Genomic DNA, 20,386 nt, shown 5'->3' with positions numbered 1-20,386 from the left:
ATATTAGTATATTTACTTGTCGTGGTAACAAAACTTTTGCTTTTATAATTCAATTAAAATTCATAATATTAAAGTAGAAATAATTATTGCATAGTAATAACTAGACGTAGATATAATAATTTTGAAAATAAAGCCTAATAAATAAATTTTATCTGTATATTTATATAAAAATTATTTTATCTTTATTACAAAAACTTATTATTAAATCAATTCCAAAAAATGTTGTTTAATTCTTCCAAACCAATCAGGTTTAGTGCTTATGTAAATACTTAGAAAAATAATATAAAAGTGAAAATACAAAATATTAAAGAAAACATTAAATATACCTACTTTAATCTATACTGTTATAAAACATAACGAGTACGGTTATGGTTTTATATTTTTAATTCGCATAAATGAAAACAATATGCATACAAAATTCCAATCGATTGAAAAACACTCAATATAGCATGATAGTACTTTTACCCTTCCTACCATATAGTACATTATCTTATGATTGAAAAATTCCACTAATTTATAAGTTATGAATAAGTCATTAAAGATGCTAATATCCGATGTTTATGGGAATGACATTCCAGGAGGTGACGCTATGTAAAAGTGAAAGCGCCGAAAAGCTAGGACTAACGGTATGTTACAGTTCGGGTTCGGGGAGTGAGGAGGCTGATACGGAAGTCTACATCTCAGAAATCGTTCCTGAGAGTTTAGCCGCTCGAGATGGACGTCTACGTGAAGGTGATCAGATATTGCGGGTAAGAATCTTCTTATATCTAATTGCCTTATTAATGTGTTTTGTTTTAGTATATATACACGACCAAAAACTTATGATACCTTTTATACTAATTTAATATTGTAGCTTTACCTAATTATTTCTTTATTTCAGTAGCAGTAGCTTATTTTTGATATGTTTGTAGACTTTTTGTATTTATTATTCTAAATTTCCTATTGAATTTAAGTAAATATACAATATAAATAATGACGCGAGAAAATAAATTTTTGTAATCCTTTTTTTAAATTTTTTCGGATATTTTGAAACAAATATTACAGGATTTTAATATAGTGAAATTTTTAGTAAGTAAGCTTCAAATTTCTAAAATATGATTATTTTAGCATTTTCACATTCAATTTAATAAATAAAATAACCTTTTATTGTAGTACATAATACAATAATGTTTGTGAATATCACTTTTTTATTATTTTTTGTACTTCATGCAATATGTTTATAATAAACTTTCAATTATAACAGATATGTTTAAAATATTTTTATCTATATTAATAATACTATTTATATAAAAAATAATATTTTATTCATACAATAATGTTTAAAATAATTTAATTAATATATTAATAAATACATAAATAAGTAAAATAGAAACAAATGTAATTATATACATGTGAAAAGCATGAATTTGTGGATAGATAATAAATACATTTAGTAATCTAGACACTGTAATTCAGTTTCCAAAATACGAAAAGTTATTATTGCTGAAGAAGCAGTGAGTTTCTCGAAAATGGTTGAATTGCAAGTATGATAAGTTAACGTCCGGTCTTACAAAGACTGAAAATTACAAGTATGCTGATATAGCAACATCTCCTTTCCAATGGTTAAGGTGAAATGTGAACGAATTTTCCAGAATATACATACAAAATCGGGCTTTTTAGACAATATCATCAGATTTTTTATTTAAATACTTTTGATCACAACATTAATGATATTTCATTTAATTTCATTAAATATATATGTACATATAAATATAAAAAGTATTTTTATTTATTTAGGTAACTTCTACCATTGTGTCGTGCAATCTACCAGTGAAGTTGCAATATTTAATGTCTCATTACTTATAATATTTTATATATGCCACTGTTCTAAAGCATTACTTTTTATGCTTGTGTATATATATATAAATTAATTTTATGAGAATATATATATAAATCAGAAAAATTTACTACATGTTATATTTTCTCATTATTCATTATAATTAAAGATTTATTAATTATTTTTTTACATTTTCTATAACGGAATTTTTTTAACTATTTTCATTAGGAACAATCAAGTTCACGTATATAAATTTATAAATAATTTGTTTATTATAAATTATTCGTATCTTTATTCCTCCTCTCTCTTAAGCACAATTTACTTTAATAAAATAATAACATTTTTGGAACTATAAAAATAAGTTGAAAATGTATTCCTTCAAATTCATGCGTAAATTTATGTATATTATTTCACACATTTTGTTGTCGATGTCAATACAAAATTCAAGAAAAATATTAAAGAGCTAATATTAGATAAATTATATTAAATTCTAGACTTTTATATTGTAGATTTTAAATGGAAACATAAAAATGTACTTATAAAATGAATACATATTCTATAATCACATGTATTTATCAAAGAAAATCCATAACTCAACTTTGATGCTTTCAATTTATTGAGTTTTATAATACAACAATATTAAAATTTATTCGGTACTACTTATATTGAATTTCTAATCCAATAATCTATAAAATTAATTCTTTAAGAGGATAAGATATTATTTGTATAATGTTAAGAAGAGCTAATAGTATTTCTGAAATATGTCAAATTATTTTATTGTTTGACTAATTCCGAAAATTAATTAATCAGTAATTCAAATTAAATAAAATTTATAGTATTTAATAGATAGATTTTTCCCAATTTTATCACGAATACTTGAAATTATTTTGAATGAATAATAATTTTAAATCTAATAATAGCATTTATCAATTATTCAAATACAGCTTTTTATTTTTGAAAAAAAACAGTACTATTATTTCAATACCTTCTATTCAATGATCAATTAAATTCGTAAAGGATACACATAAATCTATATAGATATTAAAAGTTTTAATTAATGAATTTATTTATATTAATATACTCTGTAAAAAATAAAAGTACTACTAAATTAGCTAAACGTTATATAAATAGATTTTTTGATCAATTTAATTTTCAAATGTGGAATACAAATTTAAATTAAGAAATCTTGTATACTATAGTTGGTGTAATATACGTATTAAAAAAAATTAAATTTGGTGTAGAGTATATGTTGTTATATATATATATATATATATATATATATATATATATATATATGGATTTATTCAATCTTAATCTATATTATTTTACATTATTTGTTGGAAAAACCAAATTAATTGACGTATGTGTGAAAATCATCTAAAGATGAATAAAAATAACGATTTAAATTTTGTAACTTATGGAAAGTCAATTATTAATTTTGAAAACTTTCTAAACCATTTTACAATATTTTACAATTTGCATAAAATTATTTCTATAATATAGAATATATTTTTTTTGAACAAAGAAGATACAATACAAAACCGTATATATAAGTTCTTTTCTTTAAATAGTACGTAGTGAATCGCTTCTATGCTAGGGTGAAAAAAATCAATTTGGAGAAATTAAAGAATGAGACTGTCTACTTTAAACTAGTACGCCAGACGACTTGCAAAAGCTTTGACGCTTGTAACGTTGAGCGGTGCGGTAACAGAGTGAGGCAACGGCAAATGCAAAACATAACCAGACAAAGTGTGACTCTCGCACGCGGATTTTTTTCTTTCACCACATTTTTCTTCACATACCGCAACTTTTATTCAACGAATTACTAACAATGAAATATTTCTTTCGGAACAAAATGAATATGCGTATACATATTTCCCATATAGAGAAGAGAACAGATTTTGTTATAAAATTTGAAATAACTTTTAATTATATAAAAATTTTTATTTATACTTTCAGAACAATTCACTTACTGAAAGATATTTCATATCCGTCAGAGAAATTGTCAAAAATTGTATTATCATCCCATGATTTATTATTATTGGTAATTCTTAAATGAATAAAATGACGTCAAATTGGTTCAATAGAAAATTAAATATGCGTTAGATTATATAAGTTATGTTATCGTTAAATTATTAACTTAATCATTTCAATAACTTAATAATTCAAATTTGTCGGAATATAAACATCTGAAACTAAATATAATGCCTTAGTACTCTATAATTTGACTTATTAAGATTTAATTACAACAATGAAAGATCTTTTTTATATATAAATAAATGTGAAACTAAATAAATACAAAATAATATCTTGCATTTATAAAAGATTATTCGATTATCGAATAGAAATCTTTTAATAAAGCAATTACAAAATGATAATAGTTTTTTATTCCTACTTTTATGCATTATAAAGAAATGTTATTAATTTTCAATCTGTCTTATACAAATTATATAAAAATTATACGTAATTTTGTAAAATAGTCATTTTAATTCATTGTAGATCAATAAATGACAAACAGCAAAGTGTGATTAGGAAAAAGAATAATAGAGAAGAAAAATCTAGATTACAACTGGCAGTAAATACAAAGGTTTTGTTAAGATAAAGAGGAAGAAATAGTCTGAATATGTTTTTTGTATAATGGAAGTTTTGATGGAAAAGCTCTGGCAGCATGCAAAGAAAAGTGCAGAGTGGAGCGCAATTAACGGATTTCAAACGATTTTCAACAGATGAATTATTCCCGAGTTAACGCGTTAGAGCTTACGATCTGTCGCCTATTTGTCACGAGTCTGATGCATAATCACGTTATACAGATTACAATTAAACCCAAGAGATCTGTCCTCATTCCTACATTACATTATACATCTTAAAGTATCTGTAATACTTCTAAAATATGAAACTATACAGAAAGTTTATTGTTTTATTAAATATAGTTAAATAATCTATTGCTTTATATATATATATCTATTACAACAAATTACAACACTTCTATATAGTCATGAAATTGTCGTATTACTAGCATTATTTAATTTTTTGCGATCTTCAGAATTGACTCTTTTTCAATACTTTATAAATGATTTTTATTTATAAATCAAGAAAATTTTAATTTCACGTTGACAGGATAAATCAGTTAAAAAATGTTTTCAACTTACATTGAAGTCATGCATTGAACAGAAAACATACAAGTTGTACATTGAAATATATTCTTTAAACTAAAACTTCTTTAAACCCTTATTTACAATATTGTGCTGAATACTTTTGTCATATTTTGAAAAAATTACCTGCAATTTCTAAAAAATTTTAATATATAGATAAATATTTTAAACTCTTAAAATATAACTAGAAACTTAATATTTATAAAATATTTTATATAAAAAAAATATTATATTTAATTTTAATGTTATCAAATAAAGTTTTAACTATTCATTGTAGTCTTTTCTTTATAAATAGTTTATATTGAAATTTTCTACATCCGTTGAAATACATTAATATCACAATATACATTAATGTATTAATGTATGAATTTAAATACTTAATAAAATAAAATTAAAGAAGAATTGAAAAAAGTATATTAAACTTGTTCTCTTAATCATATTTTTAATATTACATGTTTGTTAAAGATTAGATATCATTAAGATTATTTTGGAAGAATAATTAAAAGACCAATCACCCTAAAGTCTTGAATAAACAGTTTTTGCATTAAAAGGCTTATGAGATTCTGTATTCTTATGGTGTAATATTGATTTTGTACAGAAAAACTTTTTTTTTCAACTATTTTAGTACAAATTGTTACTATATATTACAATATTATAAATTACAATTGTTCAAATTGTAATTTTAATAGTAAATTTTAATAAAAAATTTACGCAATATCTTTTTAAAAATAAATACTTAAAAATTGTACATTATAAAAATTATTCATCAAATACATACATTTTATAATTATATTCTACAAAGACTTATACATTTTTATCATTTATCGTAAATAAAAGTTAACATGAATACAAATTCGTCATTATTTCTTTTCTAAATAAAGTAATTAACATTAAGTATATTTAGATTCTATGTTATTGTTGATAATGACAAAAGATTTGTTATGTAGTTAAAGATGTATCATGTTGATTGTCAAAATTTTAATTTATTTAATTTCCGAAAAAAATTCCGTGTAGGTTATAATATTTATATGTACAGTTTATAATTGATTAAAAAAATTAACTAAACACCATGCGAAGTTTTATAAACTATTTGTATTTGTACATAAAAATATCAAGCTTCATATGTTATAAGTATACAAGTAATCTTCATTTTAATGATAAAAAAAAATAAAATAATAAAATAATCTCAATTATAATTCTGTGTAATATAAAAAGTATAAAATTAACGACAAAATTCCAGCTAATCATAATAAATAATCTTATCGTACCTTATTGATCCTAACTCTGAAAAATTAAAAAGTAAAGTTACGTAATATATAAGCAAAAATAAAAATATATCTTTGAAAAGCTGTTTATATATTCGATATAAAAATGCAACTAGAATTATCAACCACTAAAAAGCAGATGCAATTCTACGGAAAGTTCGGAGTGGAATTTAGATTATCACCGCTTCGAGAGTTTTTCTAATTAACACAGCATAGGAAGCGAAAGAGTGCAAGAAATCTTTGGAATTTTGTTGTTGATTCCGGTGAACACGAGTCGACTAGACTTGTATGCCTTTTTGTGTATAAAAAGCTAACGGCAAATGTCGCTTGAAAAGCTTCTGTCCCCTTACCCATCTCGCTACAACGCAAAGAGGCTGAAACGCTTTTTCGCAATCATTTGCGCAAATGCCGATGTCCCTTTTCACTGGGCATACACCCGAAGGAATTTCGTAGCAGTCAGAAATGTTTGACTGTGGCTCGCTCAGCAACACTAATTTTAAAAGAGGTTACACCTAACGCATCGTTGATCAAGGTTTCATTTTTACTCTACTTGTCGCCATCTTTTACTCTTGTATTACTCATTAACGTTTGCACCTTGAATATTGCCTATATGCACACTTTCAAAAACAAAGATTACGGTTACAAGATATTTAGTAGAACAATCTTAAAAATAATCTTTAATTTTTCTTTTAAAATTTTTGCGTTATTTTTGTAACTTATACAAAATAATTTGTTTCTGTAGGTAATGTCAATTATTCCAATCAATCAAAATCGATTTTATAAATGTCTCTACCATATAATACCAACCTACTTATGAAAATTTGCCCTTAAATCCCTTAAGTCTATATATGTATATATATATATATATTATTTGATTTGGTATCTATTAATTTCTTTTCACACGATTTTCGACATGTTTTTCCCTTTTTCTGCTTAACATACTTTAACTATATTTTTTTAGTTTAGGCTTAAAAAAAAATTCATTCTGTGAGTCCTCTAATAATAATATGTATAGTTAACTAAAATCTGTATACTTTTGAAATTTGAAAATAGCAATTAGACTAAAATTAAAAATTCTTCGATTTGACTGAAAAATGTTAATATCATAAGATAGATTTTTTATAAATATATATTATAAAATTTAAACTTCATATAAATATTTCAGGTAAATGGTAAAGATGTAGCTAATAAGGAACAAACTGAAAATCTATTTGCCGAAACCAAAAGTGCTGTGACAATTCTTGTCAGTCGATGTTTATACGGGGTATGAATAAAATAGATATTACAATTACAAAAATGTTATGCATTAAAAATGTATAAAAACTAATGTAAGTACTCTACTGTGATATAGGATGACGATTACGACAACAAGCGAATTTATCACGAGGTAATCATTATATTTCAAATATATTTGATTAATTATTTCCAGTTTTTTCCTTTTTTTGATCTCATATATGTAAAGTAAATGATTTAATTATAATGTTTGTACTTTTAATAAAATATATGTAAAAATTAGCTGAAATATAAATTTCATTAAGTAATATTATTTATTATACTCTAAAAAGTCAATGTATACACTTTAATAATTAAATTCATATCCCACATTAAAAAATAATATATAATAAACTTCCTTTTATAAGCTTACTTTTTATAAAATTTTATTTTATAAATTTATAAATTCATTTTTTTTATTTCAATAAATTTATATGAGTTGTAGTTATTGAAAATATTTTAAAGAAAAAAATTCTAGGGTTCGCCAAGACTCTCGCCGGAAGTGACAACACCAGCTTATCAAAACAGCATGATCGAGCAGCTGATTCGTCAGCAAAAGCAGGGATCAAAAGAACCGAGCACTACTAATATAAAGAGCAAAGATGATGAAGTACCAGCCGTACCTTGTCACGCTCTTGATTATTCGAGTATCACACAAAAAACAAGTGTTGAACTTGAACATCAACACCGCCAAAAATGGATGCAAGATGCATTAAAGGAGTGTGTACAGAAAGTTGATGAAATGAATGTTGGGCAGAAACAACAAGTAAGTCTCGTAGAGGCATATGCGAGCCATGTGTGGAGCGACACCGAACACATTTATGAGACGATTCCCGAGTCCGATAACGAGCCTATCTACTCGTCACCATATGAACATCGGAACTGGTTGCAACAACCCAATAACAATCACCTACATGTAACAATAAATTTTTCTTTAAGATGTTTTGTTGTCCTTTGCATAATAATAAATATTTTAATAGATAATATTAATATTCATTAAAAACAATTTGTATGTTTCGATTAATATATGATTTCAAATTTATGTGTAATATTATCCAAATTTAAAATAATTATTTTAAAAATATTCAACGAAATATCTATAAATATAAGATATCTATACAATTTTATTTTTCATACATGTAGATCTTTTTTCCAATGGCTTTTTCCTACGGCTTTAAACATTTTGACAATTATAAAGAATTTTGTTGCGTTATAATACTTTTAATTTAACTTTGTAAATTTATGAAATAGAAAAATGATACATATATTAAAAATGTATTTATCATAAATCTAATATTACTAATAAGAATAAAATTTCAATTTTTGTTCAGATCTTTTAATCAGAGTATGTTTTAAATTATTGTATTAAAATATATTTTAACTTATATTAAAACATCTAAACATGTATTTTATACATGCCGCAAATAAAAAAATAATAAATATTAACAAATTATCATGTTTTTATATAAATATAAACTCACTAATGATATTACTACCGCCCTTGAAATAACTTTAAAAATTTTTAATATACAAGATTTTTTACAGTTTTTTTTAATAGACTTTCGCATAAGAGTATTTTTTAATTGAAAGTACCATAAAAACATGAAATTTTAAATTATGCCTTTTAAATTGAATTAAAAATAATTCAATTTAATGACAACTTTCCTATTATTATCTTATACACTCTTTAAATTTCCACTATTCTTAAATAATATAGCTAATTTGACAATATTATTATACTACTATAATACTATATAGCATTCAATATAATATTCAATACTGCTTTATGCCATGCACTTTAATATTTTATGCTCTATGACTCTTGAAAACGAGCACAAAGTATTAAGCTATATAAGTGTAATTAAGTAATTAAGTGCAATTACCGTGTATGTTTCTATAGTATTATTTTTTAACAGAAATTATATGTTTTAATTACATACAATCATTTTTCGATTCCACATAATTTATTTCTTAAAAATTATTTTTTTTTACAATTTATATTATTTATTAATATACCCTATATACGTATTTAGAAGATATTAACCAATTAAAGATTTACATATTATTCTTTATTTTATACTTTAATTTACATTTTAAATAGAATTATTAGGATATATTTATAATTTTTATTGAGTAATTTTAACATTTAAATATTTTTAAGAGTTAATATATGAAAGTTCATTACATTTTCTGTTGAACGGTATTACAAATTTTCGAACAGGCAAAGTTCAAGAACGTTGGAAGAAGTTATTTGATTAAGAAAATGTAGAAAATACTACTTTTCATATCGCATATTAATTATAAAACAATATCTGAATTATATCATAGTCGAGTAGTAAATGAAACAAAAATCAAAATAAAATAATATTGATAGAATGATTCGAAAAACAAATCTACCTGTTTAAATCATATTGGCCAAATAAAATAATATTATTCATCATTATTACATAAAAACTTGTTAACATTTTTTTTATAAATCATATACAACTTTTTCAAATTATTTTTGAAAAAATGATTTGTATTCAAACAAATGAATACTTAATAACTTGTTTAGTAACTTCACTATTTCTCATATTTATAGTAGAGTAATATATTCAATTCGTGTTAAAATATAAATGTGATTAAAAATATATTTTTAAAATAACTCATTATTTTTTCATTACATAAATACATTAAATTGCGATAGGACATTTTTTACAAATGCTTTAGTACAATACTATCAAAGATAGATGAAGTTTTATCTGAAATTGTATGATTTTATGTTCGCAGAGCAACAACCAAACAGGAGTCAATCAAGTAAGTAATAACGTCAAGCCCTGGCATTCTTCGTCAAAAAGTAATAGTTCCGGGGAGGAAAAGGACAGCTCGAGCGCCTACAATACAGGAGAATCTTGCAATAGTAATACTCTTACACTGGAACTTCAACAGCCATCGGATCACCATCGAAGTACTTTAGTACTCTGTCCACCTAAACCAACACTAACAACCCCTGTTTCAAGTACTCCAAAAATACAATGTAATTGTTCTGTGCCTCTTACTTCATCAATTAAGTTCTGCAAGGTAAATAATTAGCATATAGTAGCATATAGAATTTTTTATTTTCCTAATTATATTGATACTTTATTATTCAAACGATTATCTAATTCAGAAACTAAAAAACAATTTTTTTATATTTAATAAATATTTAAAGATCAGTAATAATACATTTACTAAAATAATGAAATATAAATTTATTGTATAATATAAATCTCAAAACATAAATATGTATACTAGAACTTTACAATAATAAACATTTTAAAATACTTTTTTCTTAATTTCTAAACAAAACTCAAATTTGTTTGACAGTATAAAAAAATTTTTCAAATTTAATTTAAAAATGGATGAAAAAGATTATTTGCTCATTTTTAATGAAAAATGTTTTTTATTGATTTGAACTTTTTCTGAACAAATGCTTTTTTCATTATCATAGTTCATTTATAATATAAAGATAGGTGAATCTAACTTAAAAGACTTAAGAAATTTGTTGAATTTTAAGCACCAAATACAGTATATTTAAATAATTTAATGGCCAAAACAACCAAATTAACAGTTTTTTTTCTAAATTTCTAGACATGAAAAATAAAAATTATTATTCGTTATAATAAAATTATTTAATTATTAGTTGATAATCGAAATACTTTGATACTTAAATTATAATGATAGAAATAGAATTATAATTATAGAAACTTGGAAATAGTGTAATTGCTTATACGAAAATCACCATACTATGTTGTATAAAAATATATTAATAATATTTTCTAGAAAAATATATTTAAGATAATTCATACAAAGCATTTAAAATACTTAGAATAGATGTATTAAAATAGATGGAAACCTGTATCTACGATGTTTTATAAAAAATATATTTAAAATTAAAATTCCTCATAATTGGCATTTTTCTTATAAGAAAAATTTAAAAATAATTCAATAACATTTAGAGTCATTTATTTTCGTTTTAATATAAGAATTCAATACATAATTATAATAGATTTTATTAAATTTTTATATTCGCAGTTAAGAGTTTCTAAATATTAAAAATTTAATTTAATAGGTACAAAGTATATTTTCATTTGTATCTACTTGTTGATACTTTCAGTCTAAATGAAATAATAGACAATATTTTTTTAATCACCCTTTTAAAAGGTTCAAATTTATTTTTGTTACCATGGATTTCCTTAATATTTATAAATAACAAAATTAGACTTTAGAAGACTTGTTTACATTTTCAATAATATGAATAAGGTCAATATCCTGTATGCGCTAAAATAAAAGGTTTAACAAGAAAGACAATTTTTTAGAAAAATTAATTTTATTTTTTAGCATAAAATTGTAAACATTTTTTAAACTTATATATATGATTTTTAAAATTCTAAAATATGCGTCAAATCTGTACTTGAAAACCTCGTTTTTTCATTTAAATTTTTTTATTATACAATTTACTATTTCATTCGTGAATATTTAAACCTGTGTAATTTTTTTAAAAATTTCACATCTTATCTTTCTGAAACCATTTTATTTACATCAAAATTAAGATTATTCTTTTTTTTAACGGTATGTTTTTTTCTTATTAAGATATTTAATTATTAAATTGATTTTTACCTAATTTTAAAAACATTGTAAAGATTGTTTACGTAATTTATATTTGTAATATCAAATATATACTAAATTCATTATTACCAACCTATACGAAAAATGATTGATTACGCTAAAAAGTTTTAAATCAAGATTTGAATTATAAACAGATTCCTTTTTTGTTCGATTATTAAAGAAAACATCACTTTTCACATTTTCTCGCAGATCCTTTATATTTAAATATTCGTTTATAAGATTCACTTCTATTAATAAAATTCTATTAATATTTTTTGGATATTTGTCATTTGTGCTTTTCAATAATCCATAATAATACAATGAATTTCTCATATTTTCTAAAATTAATATATCAATTAAATATTAAAATCATATAATGTTATTGATACTTTTTTAGATTCTTTTAAATTAACAAACTATCGAAAAATAATTATCATTGTAACACTCGAATTTGTTTTTATTTACTTATTTTAAAAATATAAAACATTACCTAAATAATTATAAATTTGAGATAAAGTAGTCAAATTGTTACGATATTGATCATGAATACTTTCTAATGTCTTTACATTCTAAAAATGATATTGATATTTGGTTGATATTTTCAAAAATTGGTAACTCCTATAAGTTCACTAATTAAAAAATAATTAATCAATTATTCATATATTTTTAAAAACGAGTTTAAAAAGTATTTATGCAGCATTATACACATTGTATCATTTAAAAGTATTTTATATTTACATTAATCAGATTTCATCGCCTCAAAATCCGAATTCACGTCGAGGTTCGCAATTATCGCAGCAACAATTGCAACAACCACATTCAAGCGTATTAGCCGCTGACACGATGTACACGAATGTAGCTAATCTACATCAGACAATGAGATTACAGCAGCAATTATTCAAACAAGCAATGAGCAAACGGAAATCGGGTGTGGGACGTTCACGTGGCCAAATTAGTTTCCAAGCGCCAAGTCTTGCTCAATACCAGTTCGTAGCAAGTCACCAGATGAATAACCAATCGATTACCGAACAACAACCTCAAGCTCAAGAGTATTCTGATCAAGTTCAGATGGAATGGAAAGTGAAACGCAGGCCCGATGGTACGCGCTATATTGCTCGACGTCCGGTACGTAATCGAATTCTTAGGAATAGAGCGCTCAGGATCAACGAAGAACGCCAAGGACATACTACTGAGGAAGATACTCTGTCTGAAATTAAGGTAATATAATTTTTTTCAAATCAAACTTCATTGTAAACCAAATAATTATATAATAAAATAATGTACTATATAAATAAAAAAGCTTTCGAAAATTTATTTGTTTCTAATCATCCTAACTGAACCGTTTACCTTTTGAAGCTTTTATTTTAATTATTTTATTGTAGGTAAAGTATTATTAAATATAAAATATTCTTTATTTGTTTATTGATCTTTATTAATAATCTATAAACTAATCGTTAAATATACAAAAGTACATAATAAAAATAGTGTTTCTTTATTTTTTATAAAAAAGGTTGGTCGATATTGGAATAAAGAAGATCGAAAAAAACAACTTGAACGAGCAAGGGAACGAAAACAACGACAACAAGAATTTACACAACAAATGCAACAATCTAATGAGCAGTTAATTTGTGATTACATCGAGGAAAATAAATTGCCAAAAAAATCATTAAACACTATGGATCAAGGTTACAAGAAAACTTTGAGAAAAAAGTCTCAAGTTGATGATTTTGCCACAGTGCAGGAAATGTTGGTACATGGAAATCGTGTTGGATCTAATACTCCGAATACCACTGGTAAAATTATAGGTCTGCTTTCAGTAACCACTGTTTAAAGCCCCTTTAGATTCTCATTTAATTTTTTACATTTTCATGTAAATTTTGTCTGCATAATATTAAGTAATTTCATGTGAGTTAACAAAGGAAAACTCAGAATAAATAATGTAGAATTTTTTAACTACACGTCGATGTTAATTTATACCTTTGTCAAGTGTAAAGATGTAATATACAACTACGAATTTAAAAAAACTTATTGTATACATTTTACTATTCACTCTGTACTACATTGTAAATATTTTCTAAACTATAGCGATTCTTATTCACGACTTTAGGTGCCAAAAATCATAATGTATGCATAAATTCAAATATGTAGATATGTACTATATGACCAATCAGTTACTCTTTTATTATCTGCTAGAAGTCAGAAATTGAAATTCAAGAGTATTAAATCATGAAGAGTTTTTAGAGAAACACAGTCAATAATATCTTATCAAGAATACAATAGTGCAACAAGACTGGTTCAATAAAATTGCACTTTTTTATACAAATAATAAAAATATTAATGTATCTGCTATTGATGCAAATTATTAAGTGCAAGATCACACACACAAGTAAACTGAAATTATATCAATTTATTTTTTTTTTTATCTAACTTATAATTATTATAGATTAAGTATCTGTCGACCTACTCGTTGCACGATAGGTTGATAAAGATCTTTTTATGAAAAAATAATGAAAATTTTATACATCCATATTAAAGTATTTATATTGTTTAAATTTTCAAAAATGATTCGAGTAATTGGTGACGTAATCTGTTAGTCGACCGATAACAGGGTAAATTTGATTTTAATCCTAATTGTTGTGATTATATCACTTTCTTACATACAGATGCTCATCGCCACAAATATACACAGATAGAAATATATACACAAGTAGAGACACAGATAATAAATAATAAACTAATGAGTATTAAATACAGTTTAATAAGCTTTCCTTTAATGCCTTACGACATGAGATCAATTAGACAAAAGGATTAAATCACTAATTACAGTATCGTAAACTGAGAACACTTCTAATGTATCAGTGTAGAAATATAATGTCTATAATCTAAAAAATCACGTTTATTTAATAAACCTTTTAAAATAAATGTAATTTACTTATTAAAATACTTAGAAAGTTTATAAACTTATACAGTTTACATAGTTTACTTATTTTAAGCTTTTTTCAATTTCAGTTATGTTTATTTGTAAAAAAGTATAGTTAAACTTTGTTTTATAGAATGATTAATTATAAATAGAACAAATTATGATTTTTCCTTTGAATTACAAAATAAAAATAAAGCTTTTATGTATTAATTATATTTACAATGTAAAAAGGCACTAACCTTATTAGTATATAATAAATTTTGTAATTACTATAAATAATTAATAGAAATATTTTATCGAGTTTTCAAAAAATAACGAAACATTTATTTTATTTTTTATAAAAAAATTTGTCAAATTCTATGGAAGACATGACATCTCGTTTTCATGCCTGTATACTTGCAAGTAATATTTATAAGTAAACTAATTATCATTTATTTGACTGTGCTCATCACTTTTGTATTTTTAAAATATGTGAACAAATCAATTAATTTTTAATTAATATTAAATATCGACTCAAAAATAAAACGAACTTTTATTATATTCGCATAAAATATGTTTCGGTTTAAATATTAAAAAATGTTAATATTATTTAATATTTTCCTTTCGGAAGTGTTTAAATGTTGTGCGAATACAAGAAAACCATGATGCGTAGAAAAATTTTGTAAAAAGTCTCGCAGGTACTGGCCAAGATTTAAATGGTATATCGAATCTTGTTTTATATCTATATCTTCTTCTTCGTCGCTTTCGTCATCGTAATTTTCCAGTACTGAAAATTGATGTAAAATCAATATAAAATATGCCATAAGATTTTATATAAAATCTGTCATTTGAGAGAATAAAACATACATAATGACACATCATTACCAGGATCTATTACTCCACCTTCGTCACCTTCGTCGTCATCGTCAGATTCCTATTACAATCATTACAGTGTTATTTTAATTTAAAAAGAAATAGAAAAAATAATATAGATATCATTATTACTTCTATATCTTCTTCTGCAGAATTGGCCTCAAGATAATGTCCTAGTTCATATACAATAAGTTTAAAAATTTTAACAAGAACTGGAATTTTGGTCCACTGCATTGGTGCAGATTGACTTTTTCCTCTGGTTCTCATGCCCGTTGATTCATTCTCTATTTAAAAAAATATGTAATATTATTAAATATTTTATATACTATTTATTTAGTAAATTGTATTTTATTTAAATAATTCTTTCCACATAAAACTATAATATAAAAGAAATTATTTTAATTCATAATACATTAATAGTGGTTGATTACCATAGCATTAAAAATGAAGTACTTAAAATATAATATACCTAAACATATTAAATCGCCTTCAACCGTGATTTCATTCAATCTACTATCATCATGAGTAACTCCATATTCCAACATTTTGCAAAGTGCAATAGTGGCTACTTTACGATCGTAATTACCGAAGAACAACTGTTGTTTATTCATCCACTCGGTTAATACAAAAGCAAGTGCGCTTTCACCAGTTGGACCAGGAACTGTCGATAAGAAATTTAATACAGCATCAAACTCAGAATTAATTAGGTGAGCATAAATCATTAATAAACTTTGCATCACTGTTGGAGTTTCAGTTCGTTGCATTTTACTAAGAACAGCTTTTAACAATAAATCAAGATTTTCTCCTAGAGAATTTCCAGCTTTTCTTATTAATGTTGTGATTAATCGGCCAACGAATGTGGCAGTAAATTCACTAGACTTTATAAAGAAAAACAAAATTAATCAGCACTCTAATTTGATTAGTTACTTGATTTATTCTACCTGTGGGTTTAACAGCTGGGCTATGATTTGCAGTATATATTGTAAACCAGTTCGACCTTCATTATCTTGATGATCAATCACCTGATGGGCAGCAACTGAGAGATAAGTGCGAATTACTTCACCACCATTTTGTAATGTTCCATTATCTGTGGAGTCTAAAATGCAGTGACATGCTACAGGAAATGCAGACTCTATTAAGGCACTGCTTAAGGGTTGAGGAGAATATTTCACTAGAACTTCCAATACATCTAAGGCTACACCACGTATTCCCTCTAAAAGAATGTATTGATTTTTAGCTACATGATATATTCTATCAATTGTTAAAAATACTACATATAAAAATACCATCTGTTGATTTTTTTAGTGGTGCTATATTCATCATATTAATTAATGTGGGTACCAAACGTGTTTGTAAAGGGCTGATACAATCAGGGTTTTCGCTTAATTCCTTAAAAATGTTTTGGCATAAATTCAATATTTCTGGATCACTATGAAATTTACTAAAAACTGCAATTATAAGTGGACAAAGTTTATTTTCAACTGAAGCTGTGAATACCTTATCCACCTAAAAATTAAACTTTTTAATAACGATTCATATAAATTTAAAAATTATTTATCTATCTAAATAAATTACCAAAACTAATACTGAAAACGTTTCCATGACAAGGGTTAGAATTTTCTTAGATGGTTGACTGGATAAAACAAATAACTCTTGAAAAATTGTAATTAACTGTGGACGTAATATATCAAGAAGTGTATTATTTTCTAATGTAGCAGCTTCACAAAACCAATAAATAGCTTTTATAGAGTTAATACGTATGCAAATGGATTGACCTTCTTGCAAACCATTCACAGCAGCTTCTAAAAACCTGGAACTCATTTCAGGTGGTAATTCTTTAGCATACCGTCCACCTATAGATAAACATCTTCCAAGGAGTAAAGGATGAACTCCTAAAATGTATTACATTTTTTGTAATTAATGAGTTCAAGCAAATACATCTAACTTTAACATTGTGAAAATTGCAATAGTACCAGAATTATTGAGAGTTGTTAATACTATACTATCTAGGAATCTAATTATATCAAACTGAAGTTTGCCAGATTGATGTTGCTCAATAACTGCATCCTTAGTAGTATTCAGGGCTACAATACATGCTTCATATATTTTCCATAATGAATCGGCATGTCTTCTTACACAATTAGGTGACTGTGGATTATTTATTGCTTCTATATGCCTAGTTATGGCACCACAAAGTGCATTTACAGCAATTTCTTCTGAATATGATAAAAGGGTCTATAATATTCAAATAAAAATTATTTACATTCATTTATTTTTAACTTTCTCCAATTATTTATAAAATTCAATATATTATTATACCTCAAGAAGTTCTTGAGCTGAAATTCGAACATTAAAAGAATATACAAACTGATCATCTTCCTCAATAAATTGACTTGGGTTATTTGTCCACAACTCAATTTGATCTTCTGTTACTTGCATGAATAAAATTATGTAATACATAATCTCAGATAAGAAGTTATTCAAAAGATTGGCATATTTTTTATGATCAATTAATGTACTAACAAATTCGAAAGTAGCAATAATAAGATTATTAAAATTCATTACTTCACCTATAATAAAACACTTAATTTAATTCTAAATAATGAAAATTATTGATTTAATTTGAGGACTAAAATTCACCATCAGAATCAACATCTTGTACTTCTTCATATCCATTAACTACTTCTTCTTGATAAATTTCAGCACTTTGCCTTAATGTTGTCCATATAGACACTAAGAGTTGAGGTAAATAAGTAGTCATATACTTAGATAATTTTAAAATTAAACAATTAATTGCTCTAATAATTTCTGTTTTAAAATCACTGTCTCCATTAGGCACACTTAAACATTGAACAAATTTTTCACAGAACATGGGTATAACTGGTAGCAAATGCTGTTCAATAAAACCTCGGTTATACATTCCAGTTTTGGCAACTAAACTTGATATCGTTGTAAATATTTCAACTGCCCTTCTCCGTGTAAGAATGGAATATTGCTGAATACACATTAACATATAATTTTATAAAAATAAACTATGAAAATTTAACATTACATTAAAGTTATGAATTCTCGTTCATTTTAAATTTATTATCAACATATTCAACTATGATGAAATTAATTAACTCTACTTTAACATTAGTCATTAATCATTATTATTATAATAAATATATAACACTTTTACTTATTTAAATAAATATAAAAATTTATTAGATAAATATATATTTTTTAATACCTATTATTTTTCAATAGTTACACAAAAATAATATACTTAAACATTATAAGTGATACTTACAGTATCACTTTGAATGATTCGATACATTTCTTGAAGTATGACTGGGCCGACATTAGGTAGATGCGTATCTGTCAAATCTCTTGTAAATTCAGTCAAAACTCGCATTGCTCCATGAACTGCAAATTCATTTTCACCACTTAAACAATTAACAAGAATATCAAAAAGTCCAGGCCAATTTTCAGGCCATTCCCAATGAGCAATTCTGGATATTGCATAAGCTACTGCAGCTCTTACCTATGTTTTAAAACACAAATTAAAGTAACAAAATTGTATAAAACAATAACTTGATTAAAACAATTTTTTACACACTTTACTCATTGAATCATGCAATCCTAATGGTAATAATAATTTAATTTTTTCTTTCACATGTGGTCTTAATTCAGGAGGGCGGTACTTTTCTGCTAGTGAATTCCAGTGATTTTCTATATACTGTTTTAATAGAATGGATGCAAGTTGTCTAATATCAAATGGACCATGGGGACCCACTACAAATTCAGTTAGATGAATTCCAAATTCTTCCGTTACTTCCAAAGCTGCTAAACGCTGTTCAGCTGCTAATCGATTGTCTCGATCAATTGCAAGAATGCCATTTAATGTTTCAAATAATGCTTCCTTCAAAGATCCCTGTACCTCTGCTCCTGACATGCTTTCCGTTTCAGTCTTTTAATTTTTTTAGATTATATATACATTAATCTGAAATGGCATAATAAAAAACAATAAATTTTACATTATTTTTATTATGTTCAATTAAATTTAAACTGAAATAAAACACAATTTCCTATTATAATAAATAATTAATAAAATTATCTATACACAACTTACGGATATCAATCCCATCAAGCAAAATATTCTAGCAACATTCTTGTCAACTACAAAAAGAAATAAAAAAAAGGAATTTAAATTACATTTAAATTAAGAATGTGATAAAAATATTGTGAAGTAAAAAATATGTTAATAATTATTTCATCAGAACTTTGTCCTTAAATTAAATTAAACAAACGAATTACAAAATAATACAAAAACAAGCAATTTTTGTAATCATTATTCATATTATTTTACTAAAAAGTACAAGTACATGGTTATTACAACAAATTATTTTTAATCAATTCAAATAATGCACTATTCTATTGGCGTATACAAATATACTATTGTATGGTTACAAATATTATATTTAAAAATTAATTACCTATT

At 24.6% G+C, this 20,386-nt stretch overlaps 2 protein-coding genes across 2 annotated transcripts in view; one reads left to right on the top strand and one right to left on the bottom strand.

The window, feature by feature from the left end:
- Slip1 (SLo interacting protein 1) overlaps window positions 1-14,531 on the top strand; it is a 96,241-nt gene extending 81,710 nt beyond the window's left edge. The window contains exons 3-10 of the mRNA XM_011497516.1: window positions 579-749; window positions 7,399-7,497; window positions 7,585-7,620; window positions 7,984-8,421; window positions 10,275-10,565; window positions 12,879-13,349; window positions 13,642-13,924; window positions 14,239-14,531. Of these exons, the coding sequence (XP_011495818.1) occupies window positions 579-749; window positions 7,399-7,497; window positions 7,585-7,620; window positions 7,984-8,421; window positions 10,275-10,565; window positions 12,879-13,349; window positions 13,642-13,924; window positions 14,239-14,279 (1,830 nt within the window). The 3' untranslated portion in view covers window positions 14,280-14,531. The remainder of the gene's footprint in view (window positions 1-578; window positions 750-7,398; window positions 7,498-7,584; window positions 7,621-7,983; window positions 8,422-10,274; window positions 10,566-12,878; window positions 13,350-13,641; window positions 13,925-14,238) is intronic.
- A 1,068-nt stretch (window positions 14,532-15,599) lies between these two features.
- Window positions 15,600-19,882, bottom strand: Ipo9 (Importin 9). Its single transcript, XM_011497506.1, has 12 exons — window positions 19,505-19,882; window positions 19,196-19,429; window positions 18,544-18,898; window positions 18,223-18,473; window positions 17,877-18,138; window positions 17,479-17,795; window positions 17,190-17,409; window positions 16,845-17,116; window positions 16,373-16,781; window positions 16,036-16,187; window positions 15,898-15,964; window positions 15,600-15,817 (listed from the first exon to the last, which is right to left on the bottom strand). The coding sequence occupies exons 1-12, from the start codon at window positions 19,838-19,840 to the stop codon at window positions 15,621-15,623; spliced, it is 3,072 nt and encodes a 1,023-aa protein (XP_011495808.1). The 5' UTR covers window positions 19,841-19,882; the 3' UTR covers window positions 15,600-15,620.
- Between the last annotated feature and the right edge of the window lie 504 nt (window positions 19,883-20,386).

The sequence above is a fragment of the Ceratosolen solmsi genome, unplaced genomic scaffold (genome assembly GCF_000503995.2).
Source record: "Ceratosolen solmsi marchali unplaced genomic scaffold, CerSol_1.0 scaffold10, whole genome shotgun sequence".
NCBI lineage: Eukaryota > Metazoa > Arthropoda > Insecta > Hymenoptera > Agaonidae > Ceratosolen > Ceratosolen solmsi.
This window is presented reverse-complemented; position numbering and strand designations above follow the sequence as displayed.